Raw genomic sequence first — 13,255 nt, forward strand, 5'->3', positions numbered from 1 at the left:
CAAACATCGTTGTTGTGGCCTGCCAGAGGAGTTGGCAGCAGATTCGGACAGTGAGGAGGTTGGGGAGGAACCTGGGCCAGTCCTGGAGTCTGGGGAAGGCTCTGATGAGGGCTCTGTGTCGGAGGCAGAGAGGGGCCAGGGCCGTATTTCAGTTATCAGCGGCTTTTATCAGTGAGGCAGAAGAACAGCTGGAGCCTGTTCCCAGTGTGCGCATGCGCAGAGCTGCCAGAGGAAGGGAACAGCTAAAGAGTGGGTTGACTTGGCAGTGTCACACAGGTGGACGATGAATGGCCACTTCCATTTCCACTTTCTCTCTTCCTTCGATGCCCTCCAGGTTTCCACCACTGTAGAGACTTTCCAAGATCTGTCGCTGCCGATTCCCGGGAAGGAAGATCTGGCTAAGCTGCATTCAGCCATTTACCAAAATGTACCCATCAAGCCAGGACCATGCGGTGACAACTATGCCGCCTCGCAGGGCTGGATCGCCTTCATCATGGAATACATTCGCAGGTCTGTGGATCTTGGAAGCGCCTGCAGATGTTGAGGCCAGCTGGGGAATTCTGGGAGTTGAAGTCCACACCTCTTAAGGTCGCTAAGGTTAAGAAACACCGCTCTACGGTTTCTTGGGTTTATTGTATTTGCACGCTGATTTTGATAGCTCAGATCTGGCCACGTGGTTGAGAAGGAGGAGCCTTTTTCCCCCTAATTTTCCTAATAGTGAGAGAGACAAATTCACAATTGCATTTCTGTTGTGGCCCATGCCAGTGGCCACTGGAGCTGGCAGCAGATTCGGTCAGTGGGGAGGTTGGGCAGGAACCTGGGCCAGTCCTGGAGTCTGGAGAAGGCTCGGACGAGGGCTCTGTGTCGGAAGCAGAGAGGGGGCCGAGGCTGTCTGGCGGTGATCAGGGCAATGAAACGCCTGCAAGTGAATTTTAAAATATTATTGTTGTTTTTTTAAAAAAAATATTTTATACACATAAACACATCAACAGAACACATAAGCACATTAACAAAAATAACCACATAACTTAAAAACAACATAGGAACAATAAGTTCCATCGTATATCATACAGCAGTTCCGAATCGGTTTCTTTGCAGTTAGTGTTTTCCCTTCTATACATTTCTATCTTGCGATCATAATCTCCTTATTCGTTGTCCATTTTTATGTACATTTCTTTATTTATTTGTACTTAGCTACTTATGGTCAAGTATTATGTACCTATATTGTGCTTTATATTTTTACTGTCATTTATTCTCTTGCATACAGTTCTAGGTATACATTCACATAGTAGTATTTTTCTTTGCCATTCTTATATTATTATTGTTCCATTTAAAAGGATATAAGGTATAATTTGGAATGTATTGTTTACCATCCTTCACACCTGCTATGACACCACCTTATTTTCTCTCTCTTTTCTTTTCTCCCTTCCTTCTCTACTTCCTTCCTCCCTCCTCCCCTTCCCCTTCTTCCTTCCATTACTTCTCCCCTACTTCTCCCCTCTTTCTTCTCCTTCCTACCCTCCTTCTTTCTCTTTTTCTCTCTTCCTCCCTCCTCTCCTTCTCTTTCTCTCCCTTCCACCCATCTCTCCTTACTTCTCTCTTCTTCCCTTACCTCTCCTCCACATTTCTTCTTCTTCTCCTACTATCTCTCCTTCTCTCTCTCTCTCTTCCACCCTCCACTTCTTTCCTTTCCTTCGTCCCTCCATTCCCTACTTCCGTCCTCCCCTCCTTTCCTTCCTTCTTCCCTTCCGTTCTTTTTTTTAAAATATTGTTGATGGTGAAAACCAAATTCTCTGACACTGAATGCAAGGCAATTGGCTCTCAGCCTCCTGTGGACAGACAGACAGACACAGACAGACACACACACGGTTTTCCAGAAGCCCCAAGTGCAAATCCACAATTGCAAACAGGGTGTCAGGTCCATAGTGACTCATGCAGTGCCTCCTTTCTCCTTTGTTCTCTCCAGGTTTGTGGTGTCCTGTATCCCCAGCTGGTTTTGGGGCCCCGTCGTTACCCTGGAAGACTGCCTGGCTGCCTTTTTTGCCGCAGACGAGTTGAAAGGTGTGTTTGCAGGGAGGAAGGCCGCTCCCAGCCCTCTTGTGGGGCTTCCACACCCAGGGCCCTTGAAAGAAATGGGGGTGGTACACGTTGTCCTTGACTTATTAGTCCTCATAACCGGCACACCATTCCCAGGGTCATAGAATCAAAATTCGGGCGCTTGGCAGTGGCAAGGATTTACGCCTCTTGCAGCATCCTTGGCTCACCTGGCCGGCCATTTGCCACCTTCCCAGTGCTGTGGCCCGCCAGCAGAGCTGGCAGCAGATTCAAACAGTGAGGAGGTTGGGGAGGAACCTGGGCCAGTCCTGGGGGGGGCTGAGGGAAGCTCAGACGAGGGGTCTGCGTTGGAGGCAGAGAGGGAGCTAGACAGCAGTGAGGCAGAGGAACAGCTGGAGCCTGTTCCCAGTGTGCGCATGCAAGAGCTGCCAGAAGACAAGGACAACTAAGAAATCAGGGTCGACATGGGAGTAAGGCCACACCTTGGAGGCGATTGACCCCTCCCAGAGGAAACAAAGGAGGAGCGAATGGGGAGGGGGCTTTTGCAGGAAACAATTCGTTCCTTCGGTCATTTCAAGAGTGGGAAGTTCTGTTTGTGACTGTAAGAGACTCTGGGCCAAGCGTTGCCTTGCCCCGCGGTTGGAAACTGGTTACCTGGCAGCTCTCCAAGCGAGATAAGGTTCGTGTGGATAAACATTCCTTTGAAAAGACTGTTTTACTAAGCCTTGCTGAGTGGGAATGAAAGGAACCCACAGTCGTGTAAATAAAAGGGATTTTGCCAGGAACAAGACTCCGCTTCTTGCTTTCTAAGGAAGCCGAAGTCAGAACAAGGGCCACCCTAACCACTCCTGCCTCATCTTCGTTTCTCTCCTAGGCGACAACATGTACAGCTGTGAAAGATGCAAAAAGTAAGTCCCTTTCCCCACCTTCCATCGCGGGGAGAACTCCTCCCTTCCCAGATATTTTCCCTGGCGGCTCCCAGTTTTGCAAATGTTGAGGAGCGACACTCAGCATCTCGGTGGGAGAATAAAATTGGAAGCAGCCGAGAAGCGACTAAATTAGCTAAAACAAGGAAGGTTGGCTGGGGAACTCCGGGAGTTGAAGTCCACATATCCTCAAAGTTGCCAGGAGAAATCCTGGAGCAATCCCTTTTTTCCTCTTTCTGTCCCTCCTCCAGGTTGCGGAACGGAGTCAAGTATTGTAAAGTGCTTCAGCTGCCTGAGGTGAGCTGTTTCCCTTTTCTTGGTTTGGCCAAAATCATTTGGCTAAATTTCCTCCTTGGTTAATGATGTCTTCTGCCGTTGCGGAGTGAGAAGTACGTGTTCACTCTGGAGCCCTCGCTCTGGAAGCGTGGCTCAAGAAGAAGGGAAGACATGGGCAGAGTGAAATGCATTGGGGAGGCATAGTGTGGAAGATAGTTTTCTTAAAAAAGGACAGGGAAGGGAAGGGAAAGAAAAGGGGAAGGGATTCCCTGCCATTCGGTCAGAACTGAAGAAGCTTCTTGGATGAGAAGAGAAAAAAACAAAGTCCATTTGCCTCTTGAGATAGCACCTTTGGGGAAAGCAAAGGAAGTAAATGGATGAAGCAAGGAAGAGAAGAGAAGGGGGAAAGGAAAGATGAGGAAGGGAAGGAAGGAAGTAGGAAGGAAAAGGGAGAAGAAAGGAAGGGAAGAGAAAGGGAGAAGGAAGGGGGGAAAAGGAAGGAAAGATGGAAAAGGGAGAAGGAAGGAACAGACAGAGGAAGGAAGGAAGATGAGAAGAAGGGAGCCGGGGGAAGAATGGTGACTTTCCCTCAAGAGCAGCCAGTGATTTATAATCTCAGCAGGCATTTTTCAAACTCCCCCCCTCCCTCCCTCCCTCCCTCCCTCCCCAGGTCCTCTGCATCCACCTGAAGCGCTTCCGGCACGAGGTCATGTACTCTTTTAAAGTCAACAGCCACGTTTCCTTCCCCCTGGAGGGCCTGGACCTCCGGCCCTTCCTGGCCAAGGAGAGCATCTCCAAAGTCACCAACTACGACCTCCTCTCGGTCATTTGTCACCACGGCACGGCCGGCAGTAAGTCGCCTTCCTCCGCGTCCTTTGGCTCCCCTGAACGGAGTTATGGAAGCAGGACGCTGGGTCAGGGCCCCGCGCCAATTCTCGGCCTCTCGGTCCTAGGTGGACATTACATTGCCTACTGCCAGAACATGATCAACGGCCAGTGGTACGAATTTGACGACCAGTACGTGACGGAGGTGCACGAAACGGTCGTGCAGAACGCCGAGGCTTATGTCTTGTTTTACAGGTGAGGGTCACCTTGTTTGGGGAGTCCTCGACTGACAACTTACAATTGAGCCCACCACCACACTATCTCCGGGTGATTGGCCCAGAGTCACCCAGCTGGCTTGCACGCCTCAGGCGGGACTAGAACTCACCGCCTCCTGGGGATTAACCCAAAGGCGCCAGGCTGACTTTCATGCCTAAGGTGGGACTAGAACTCACCGTCTCCCGGTGGTCGGTCCAAAGTCGCCCAGCCAGCTTTTATGCCTAAGGCGGGACTAGAATTCATCGCCTCCCACTTTCTAGCCCTGGTGCCTTTTCTACAGGACCAAACTCTTCCGCCTCCTCTTGTTTCTTTCCAAACGTCCTATAGAAAAAGCAGCGAGGAGGCTGTCCGGGAGCGCCAGAAAGTCGTCTCGTTGGCCACCATGAAGGAGCCCGGCCTGCTGCAATTTTACATCTCCCGGGAGTGGCTGAACAAATTCAACACCTTCACTGAGCCCGGGCCCATCAGCAACCACATCTTCCTCTGCTCCCACGGAGGTGAGGGGGTGCTGCATGTGTTGTGACCTGCCAGCATCCAGCGGAGCTGGGAGCGGATTCGGACAGTGAGGAGGTTGGGGAGGAAGATGGGCCAGTCCTGGAGTCTGGGGAAGGCTCTGATGATGAGGGCTCTGTGTCAGAGGCAGAGAGGGGGCCAGGGCCATCTGACAGTTATCAGCTGCCTTCAGAGTCAGACATCAGTGGGGCAGAAGAACAGCTGGAGCCTGTTCCCAGTGTGCACATTATGAAGTGAATCCAGCTTCCCCATCGACTTGGCTTGTCCGAAGGTCACAAAAGGGGATCACGTGACCCCGGGGCACTGCGACCGTCATAAATACGAGTCAGTTGCCAAGGGTCTGAATTCTGATCACGTGTGACCACAGGGACGCTGCAACGGTCGTAAGTGTGAAAAACAGTCATAAGTCACTGTTTTCAGGGCTGTTGTAACATCAAATGGTCACTAAATTAATGGCCGTAAGTCAGGGACTGCCTGTGGCAAGGCATAATAGCACGTCAGAGGTGGGGCAGAGGTAGATTTAGGGAGTTGCACGTCATCCCACCTTGCTTCTAGAATTAGTCCTTTGCTTACGACCACAATTGAGAACGGGATTATTCGTCATTAAGTGATTTGGTCATTCAGCGAGGCACCACGTGACCCCACCCAATTTTACAACCTTTATTCATTTTTGCTTGTCCGAAGCCAGCTGGGAAGGTCATAAGTAAGTGATCAGGTCATTCTTCTAGGCCGCTACAATTGTCGTAACTGTGAGCCGGTTGCTCACATAATTGTGGGATCACCACAGCAGTCATAAGTGCGAGAACTGGTTGACAGTCATATTTTTCAGTTCTCTTCTCAGCCTCATTCTTAACTCTCTCTCTGGTTTTATCTTTCCCCATAGGAATTCCACCAAATAAATACCATTACATTGACGATCTGGTGGTGATTCTGCCCCAGAATGTCTGGGAATACCTGTATAACAGGTGAGGAGTTTCCTCTTCCAGCGGTTCAGCCACTGCTGGGAGTGACTGTTCTTTTCCTCTTGGTCTCCTGTCCCTCCCCAGGAGAAGAGGACAAGCTCAGAGCCTTAGCCACTGAGCCACCTACTACCGTTCTAACTGCAGTCAATATATGCAGAAGTTGAGGACTTCCGATCTAACCCTCCAGCGTTCCCTACGCCTCCTGGTCTCCGGAGTGACCAGACCCAGGAAAATCCACCTTGTCGGTCTGGAATAGAGGATCCCTGCAGGGATTCGATCCCGGAACCCAAGGCGCCATTTGGTTCAGCACCTGGTTTCTTTCCATGCTCAGGTTTGGGGGTGGCCCAGCCGTGAATCACCTGTACGTCTGTTCGGTGTGCCAGGTGGAGATTGAAGCGCTGGCGAAGCGGAGGAAAATGGAGATCGACACCTTCATCAAGGTAACGTCCTCTGTCCGTCCCCCCCCCCCGTCCCCCCCTGGCTGGCCTGGTGCGATTGGGAGTCCCGACGGCCGGTTCAACGGGAGAGGCTGGCTGGGTTTGCAAACGGCCCCCTCCCAATTTAACAAAAAGAGAATTCGGAACCTGGAAAGGGGGTTCCGGAATATGCAGACAACAGCCTGGGGTTGCCCCAAAAAGTGTACACTTAACAACCACAATTGAGCCCAAAATTCCTGCTAAGTAAATTTTGTTCCCAAGAACGATCCAAATAATCACAAATGGCGCCCAGGAGCCGAGATTTATGCATTGATTACCTGCGTTGCCCCGAAAAGCAGATTTAAGAGTTTTAATGGCTCTGTTGGGGCAGTTTTCTGCACTTTGGGAGTCTCCCCAATGGATGAGATTTTGGGGGGGAGCCTTTATAAATCCTCAGTCAGGCCACACCTGGGATAAATGGGGCATCCAGTGTTGGTCCCCGCATGACAAAAAATTAGACTTTGGAAAAAGTGCAGAGAAGAGCAAGGAAGGTGATTAAGGGGCCAGAGACAAAAATCTATGAAGAATGGTTGCAGGAGTTGGGTATGACTAGTCTGGAGAAAAGAAAACTGGGGGGGGGGGCATGGTAGCAAGTCTTCCCGTATTCGAGGGGCTACTGCAGAGAAGAGGGGGGTCAACCTATTCTCCAAAACACCTGAGGGTAGAACAAGAAGCAGTAGATGGAAACATCAAGGAGAGAAGCAACTGGAATTAGCAATAGCAGTTAGACTTATATACCGCTTCATAGGGCTTTCAGCCCTCTCTAAGCGGTTTACAGAGTCAGCATATTGCCCCCAACAACAATCCGGGTCCTCATTTTACCCACCTCGGAAGGATGGAAGGCTGAGTCAACCTTGAGCCGGTGAGATTTGAACCGCCGAACTGCAGAACTAGCAGTCAGCTGAAGTAGCCTGCAGTGCTGCACTCTAACCATTGCGCCACCTCGGGTCTAATTGAGAAACTTCCTAACAACGAGGACAATTAACCAGTGGAACTGCTTGCCACCAGACGTTGTGGGTGCTCCAACACTGGAGGTTTTCAAGAAGAGACTGGACAGTCACTTGTGTGGAGCGGTATAGGGCTTCCTGCCTGAGCAGAGGGTTGGACTAGAAGAGCTGCCTTTCAGCCCTGTCCTGATTAATTTGACCTCCCCTGGGAGGTTTCATTCCCCCCAGTCTGACCTTTCCCCCTTTCTCCCCCCCCCCCCAGCTGAACAAAGCTTTCCAGGCGGAGGAGTGTCCCAGCGTCATTTTCTGTATCAGCATGCAGTGGTTCCGCGAGTGGGAGGCCTTCGTCAAAGGGAAGGACAACGGTGAGACGCTGGCGGAGGGGGTGGGACACGGGGACCCCCACAAAGATGTGGACCAGGAAGTGACATCCCGCTTCACTGCTGGTTGAAGTTGTGGGATAAAAACCGGGCGGCCGGTTGATCAATTCCCCTCTTCCTTGGTCCTTTCCAGCAAGGCCCAGCCTTGTGATGATGATGAGGTCACCATTAATTCTAGGAAGGGGAGAGGTCCTCACATTAGTAGAGGCCACTTGGTTAAATCGCCTCCTTTGATTTGTGTAGCTGTCCTTGAACGAGGACGCACAAAACCGCAACTCACAAACCATGTTTTTATTTCCCACAGAGCCTCCAGGTCCGATCGACAACACTAAAATTGCCGTGTCCAAAGGAAGCGGCCACATGCAAGTCAAACAGGGTAAGGAAGAGGAAAAGCAGCTTGGCCGGCCCACCAGGAGGGTTCTGCGGCAGAGGCAGAGGGGGGGCCGTCTGACAGGTATCGGCTGCCTTCAGAGTCAGACATCTGTGAGGCAGAGGAACAGCTGGAGCCTGTTCCCAGTGTGCGCACGGGCAGACTGGCCAGACAAAGGAAAGAGATAAAGAACAGGGGTCAACTTGGGAGTAAGGCCACAGGTGGACGATGAGTGGCCCCTCCCAGAGGGAATAAAAGAGGAGCAAAGGGGGAATGGAGTTTGCAGGAGACAATTAGTTCGTTGTCAAATTTTGCAAATATCGGCCTGGCAGCTCTCCAAGCCAGATAAGGTCTGTGACTGTAAATCCTCCCTTGAAAGACTTTGCTGGAGGCGAATGAGCAGAATTCATAGTCAATTAATAAAAGGGGCTTTTGCCGGGACAAGGAGTTTGCTTCAGGCTCTTGGGAAGCCTCGGTCAGAACACAATCAAAGACTGAAACCCAACCTGCCTCGAACAGAGTTTTGAGGCTCTGAGTTCAAATGCTGCCAGAGTGTCTCCTGATCGGCTCTGGCGTCTTTTCCAGGAGCCGATTACGGGCAGATCTCGGAGGAGACCTGGATCTACTTGAGCACGCTCTACAGCGGAGGCCCCGAGATCGCCATCCGGCAAAATGTGGCCCAGGTGCAGGAGGTGGAAAGTCTCCACGGGGAACAGAAGATCGAAGCCGAGACCAGAGCGGTTTAAAACGAGGAAGACATTCAGGTGAGCTCCTCCGGAGAACCCAAAGTGACGTATGTTTGGTTAAGTTAACAGGGTTGACATTTGCATCCTGCCTGTATTATTTATACCAGCAGTCACCAACTGGGGGTCCGGGAGGAAATTTTGATGGTCCGCAGAAAAATTACTTGCATTTTTTAATATTCTACTAAATCAGGGGTCCTCCCTCCCCCCTGGGACAGATACGTGCAATGAACGCTTGTGTTGCTGCAGAGAGTCTCCCCCTTCAGGGTCTTTTTGTGGGCGTCGGAGAGGATCAGAAATTCCGACGGGTGGGGGACTTTCAGCCTCCTGGTGGGGGGCTTTGGGCGAAGGCTGGAGGGAAGAGCCGCTGGGGGCGAAGAGCCGGAGGGCCTCGTTCCAGTGGGACGGCATCAGGGCCTGGAACTGGCTGACCATCTCAGCCCTCCGAACCTCCAGGCGCCAGACTGCAAAACTCACTTAGCGAATGTGTCCCTTAGCAACAGAAATGTTGGACTCGGTGGTGTCCAGGATTAATTGTGTTGTTATTCTTGACTTTTCCTTCCTTCCTTCCTTCCTTCCTTCCTTCCTTCCTTCCTTCCTTCCCGTAGGTCGTCTCCCCCTTCAAACTCCTGTGTTTTGGAAGTCAGCACACATCCATCCGCTGCTCTCACCACTACCGCCCTCTGCCCAGCCAGCCCCTTGGCCACCAGTCTTAATTTGAGGCTCGGTGGCTTCTCCCTCCCTCTTTGCCAGAGAGCAGGGAGCCTGACCGCATCTCGCCTGCCTACATTCGTCCCAAAATCGTCCGGTTCCAGGCCAGGAAGAGCACCTGGTCCGGTTTGGTCTCCTGCTTTCTCATCCCATCCACCTTCAGAAGCCGGGACAGGATTCGCCGGGAGAAATTTTGGGCCGCCCTTGGAAGGAGGATCCGGTGTCACCACCGTTCTCCTTCGTCACCTTTGCTGGGCTTTTGTGACTTGAGGTACCATGGAGCGGTGCACCATGGTCTCGGTTCTCCTTTTGGCTCCCCTCCTGAATTATTATCTGGATGCAGGAAAGATTTTGAAGCCACCTGGAAAGGACCTGGTCGGTTGAAAGGAATACCTGGGCCACAGGTGTTTTTTTTCTCTCTTCCTTTTGTGGCACACAAAAAAACATATTTTTTTCCTCCCTTCACCCGTACGGGTCAAACGGGTTGGGTGCAACCCCCCAATTCCCTTCTATTTATCTTATTTATTTGCAAGGAATGGGTTGTCCTTGGCTCTTCTCGTCTCTGCCCCAAGTATTGCCCAGCACAACCCCTAAAACCAAGCACGGACTTCAAGCCAGATCAACAAACACGCTTGAATTTTTCATCCAGCGGTTCCTTACACGCACCCCAAACGGCTACAGCCCCCCCCCTCAAATGTTACAAAGAAGTGAGGGAGCCCTCTAACATCCGTGCGCCGAAAGGGGTTGAGCATATCCTGGAAGGATCTGACAAGGGAACGGGGAGGAACGGGACACCCCCATTCTCTGTCAGTCGATGCTGACGTTCGCCTCCATGTTCCTGCAAAACTTCCTTTCGGAGACTCGTGACTTTCTCCTCCACCTGGGTGATGCGTAGGGCAAAAGATGGAGCTCGGAGTGTTTTTTCCCCCCAGGCAAACGGCCGTCCCACTGTGGACGTGGACTAAGAGCAGGACTCTTGGACGTCTCCGCCTTTCGCTTCTCCGACGGAGCCCCGGTTCCTAATCCTCAAGAGATTCTTCACTCTCCTAGCAGTTGGTCTCTCGGCAACTTTCTTCCCCCAAACCTGCCCACAGTCTCACGTTTCGACCCAGGTTGGAATGGCGTCGCCCTCAACAAGCCAGTTTATTATTATTATTATTTTTTTTCTGGAGAAAGGAGGAGGAAGAGATGCAGAATGAAACGTGGGCTTGGGAGAAGCTGCTTGGAAGATGTCAGTGGCAAAGGATGGGTTGGGGACTCACCTGGAGAGAGATCCTGGCCAAGGGGTTTGGCTTCACCTCTTATCTGCTGGATGCCGTTTCCTCCCCCTCCCACGGTCCTTCTGAGGGAGGGGCCGCCTTGTTTTCCATCATCCCGCCTGGGTCTACTTTGCAGAGATGGGGGGATTCGGACGATTCATCCCGGTGCCCCAAAATGGATTTTGTTTTATTTTTTTCCTGCCGAGAACATCAGCCAATAAAACCCGCTCGCATTCAAAAGTCCGTCAGCGTTGCTTTGCTTCGATCTGCGGCAAGTCCTTTGAGCTGGGTGTGCTGCTATTTGTTGTGGCCCATGCCAGTGGCCGGCGGAGCTGGCAGCAGATTCGGACAGTGAGGAGGATGGGCCAGTCCTGGAGTCTGGGCAAGGCTCTGGTGAGGGCTCTGTGTCGGAGGCAGAGAGGGGGCTAGGGCTGTCTGACAGTTATCAGCTGCCTTCAGAGTCAGACATCAGTGAGGCAGAGGAACAGCTGGAGCCTGTTCCCTGTGTGCACATGCACAGTTGCCAGATAAAGGGAACAGCTAAAGAACATGGGGTCAACTTTGGAGGAAGGCCAGACAATGAATGGCCCCTCCCAGAGGGAATAAAAGAGGAGCGAAAGGGGAGTTTGCAGGAGACAAAATTAGTTCGCTTAATTGGTTCGTGACTCTCTGAGACTCCTGGCCAAGTTCTGCAGAGATCGGCCTGGCAGCTCTCCAAGCCGGATAAGGTCTGTGACCGTAAATCCTCCCTTGAAAGAATTTGCTGGAGGTGAATGAGCAGAATTCACAGTCAATTAATAAAAGGGGTTTTTGTTCGGACCAGGAATTTGCCTCAGGCTCTTGGGAAGCCCCGGTCAGAACACTCTTGTCCCCTGAGCTGTAGCCAAGGGTCAGCCCTATAGAAAAAAATGAAGGGGAAGGGGTGTAATTTTTATCTCCCCAGGCCCAGCCTGAATTTCCTTCTACTGGGAGGGCTGGGAGCATGGGAACTGATCAAGGATTGCATATTTAAAATCCTAAGGCAAGTGTGTGCATAATAGTAATATAATAATAATCTTATATCCTCCGGCGTTACCTTAACAGTTCCTAGGTCCTTGGTTAGGACTCCAGCTGTTGAGCTGCCAATCAGCCCTAAAGGCTTTGAATCTCACCAAAGATTAACCACATAACAATAACGATTATCATCGTCATCATATAGGTAGTCCTCAACTTACAACAGTTCATTTCGTGACCGTTCAAAGTTACAAATGCACTGAAAATAAGAGTCTGTTTTTCATATTTATGACAGTTGCAGTGTCCCCGGGGTATATTTGTGTGTTGTCACATGATTTTCAGATCTTACGACAAGCAAAGTCAATCCCGGAAGCCAAATTCACTTAACGACCGTGTTACTGATTTTAACAGCTGCAGGGATTCATTTAACAACGGCAGCTGGAAAAAGTCATAAATTAGGCAAAGCTCACAACCTCTTTCTCACTTAGCAACACAAATCGGGGGTTCAACTGTGGTCGTAGTTAGGGGACAGCCTGTCCTTGACAATTAAAATATTTGCTTTGAAATTGGCCTTTCTACGCTTCTAAACTTGGTTTCAAATTTGAAATTTGAGAACTCTCTACAAACTTGGTCCCTAATATGTTTTTTTGTGGGGGGGGGGGGAATTGTCTCTCCAAATTGTCCAAAAAAACAATCCTCTTCTTTCATTTGTCTTTCATCTCTCTCTTAAGAAAAAAAAAACATTCCCAAAGCAGCTGTTCTGAGCTCTGCTTGCTTGGCAGCCACGAGGATTTTCCTTCTGGGGATAATAATTCATATTTGGCTGGGGTGATTTTTTTAAACCAATCCTTCCCTACAAAATTAGCCCACCCCTGCTATTTTTGGTGGAAAGCCCACCTACCTGCAACAAGAGAGATATGAAAAGTGATCTCTTCTGCTTCGGGATCTTTTTGCTCCAGGCAGAGGATCAAGTGGGTCCTGGATCGGCTGGGAGAACTAGCAGAAGAGCCTCTTGCTGTTGGGGTTGATGGATTAACAACAGATTCCCTTTCTGTCCCTCCTCCTCCAGTCTGGAAATTCTTTAAGATCATATTACATACAGTAGACCAAATGAGCTTGCAGCTTTCCACGCTCCGTGTAAATCAGAGAAGCTGTTTTAAAAACTTCAGAATGAGAAAGGGGAGGGGGGGAAGAGAGGAAGGTAGCAAGAAAAGGGAAAGGGAGAATGAAGAGAGGGAGAAGGAGGGAGGGAGGGATAATGAAAGGGAGAAGGAAAGAGTGGGAAGGAGGAAGGTAGCAAGGAAAGGAAAAGGGAGAATGAGGGAGGGAGGGATAATGAAAGGGAGAAGGAAATGAGGAAGGAAGCAAAGGAAAAGGGAGAAGGAACGTGGGAGGGATAATGAAAGGGAGAAGGAAGGAGGGATGGAGGAAGCAAGGAAAGGAAAAAGAATGAGAAGAGGAAGGAAGGTGGGAGGGAGGGATAATAAAGGGAGGGAGGAAAGGAAAGGGAGAATGAGAAGAGGAAGGGAGAAGGAGGGAGGAA

The 13,255-nt window shown here is 50.7% G+C and overlaps 1 protein-coding gene across 3 annotated transcripts in view; it reads left to right on the top strand.

Annotated features, from left to right (window-relative positions):
- The window catches only part of USP20 (ubiquitin specific peptidase 20), a 64,626-nt gene that overhangs the window by 20,128 nt on the left and 31,243 nt on the right, over positions 1–13,255 (top strand). For 2 of the 3 annotated variants that reach the window (XR_004256656.1, XM_032233441.1), the window contains exons 13-24: positions 335–510; positions 1,967–2,061; positions 2,930–2,963; positions 3,233–3,278; positions 3,928–4,108; positions 4,211–4,337; positions 4,686–4,855; positions 5,755–5,836; positions 6,165–6,273; positions 7,519–7,621; positions 7,941–8,012; positions 8,592–8,770. Coding sequence is in view for 2 of the 3 variants with exons in the window: in XM_032233441.1 (XP_032089332.1) it covers positions 335–510; positions 1,967–2,061; positions 2,930–2,963; positions 3,233–3,278; positions 3,928–4,108; positions 4,211–4,337; positions 4,686–4,855; positions 5,755–5,836; positions 6,165–6,273; positions 7,519–7,621; positions 7,941–8,012; positions 8,592–8,752 (1,356 nt within the window). In the remaining variant the exon portion in view is untranslated. Of the gene's footprint in view, positions 1–334; positions 511–1,966; positions 2,062–2,929; positions 2,964–3,232; positions 3,279–3,927; positions 4,109–4,210; positions 4,338–4,685; positions 4,856–5,754; positions 5,837–6,164; positions 6,274–7,518; positions 7,622–7,940; positions 8,013–8,591; positions 8,771–9,357; positions 10,963–13,255 lie in introns of those variants that run through there. The other variant, XM_032233440.1, reaches the window with a different exon arrangement.

Source organism: Thamnophis elegans, chromosome 16 (genome assembly GCF_009769535.1).
Source record: "Thamnophis elegans isolate rThaEle1 chromosome 16, rThaEle1.pri, whole genome shotgun sequence".
NCBI lineage: Eukaryota > Metazoa > Chordata > Lepidosauria > Squamata > Colubridae > Thamnophis > Thamnophis elegans.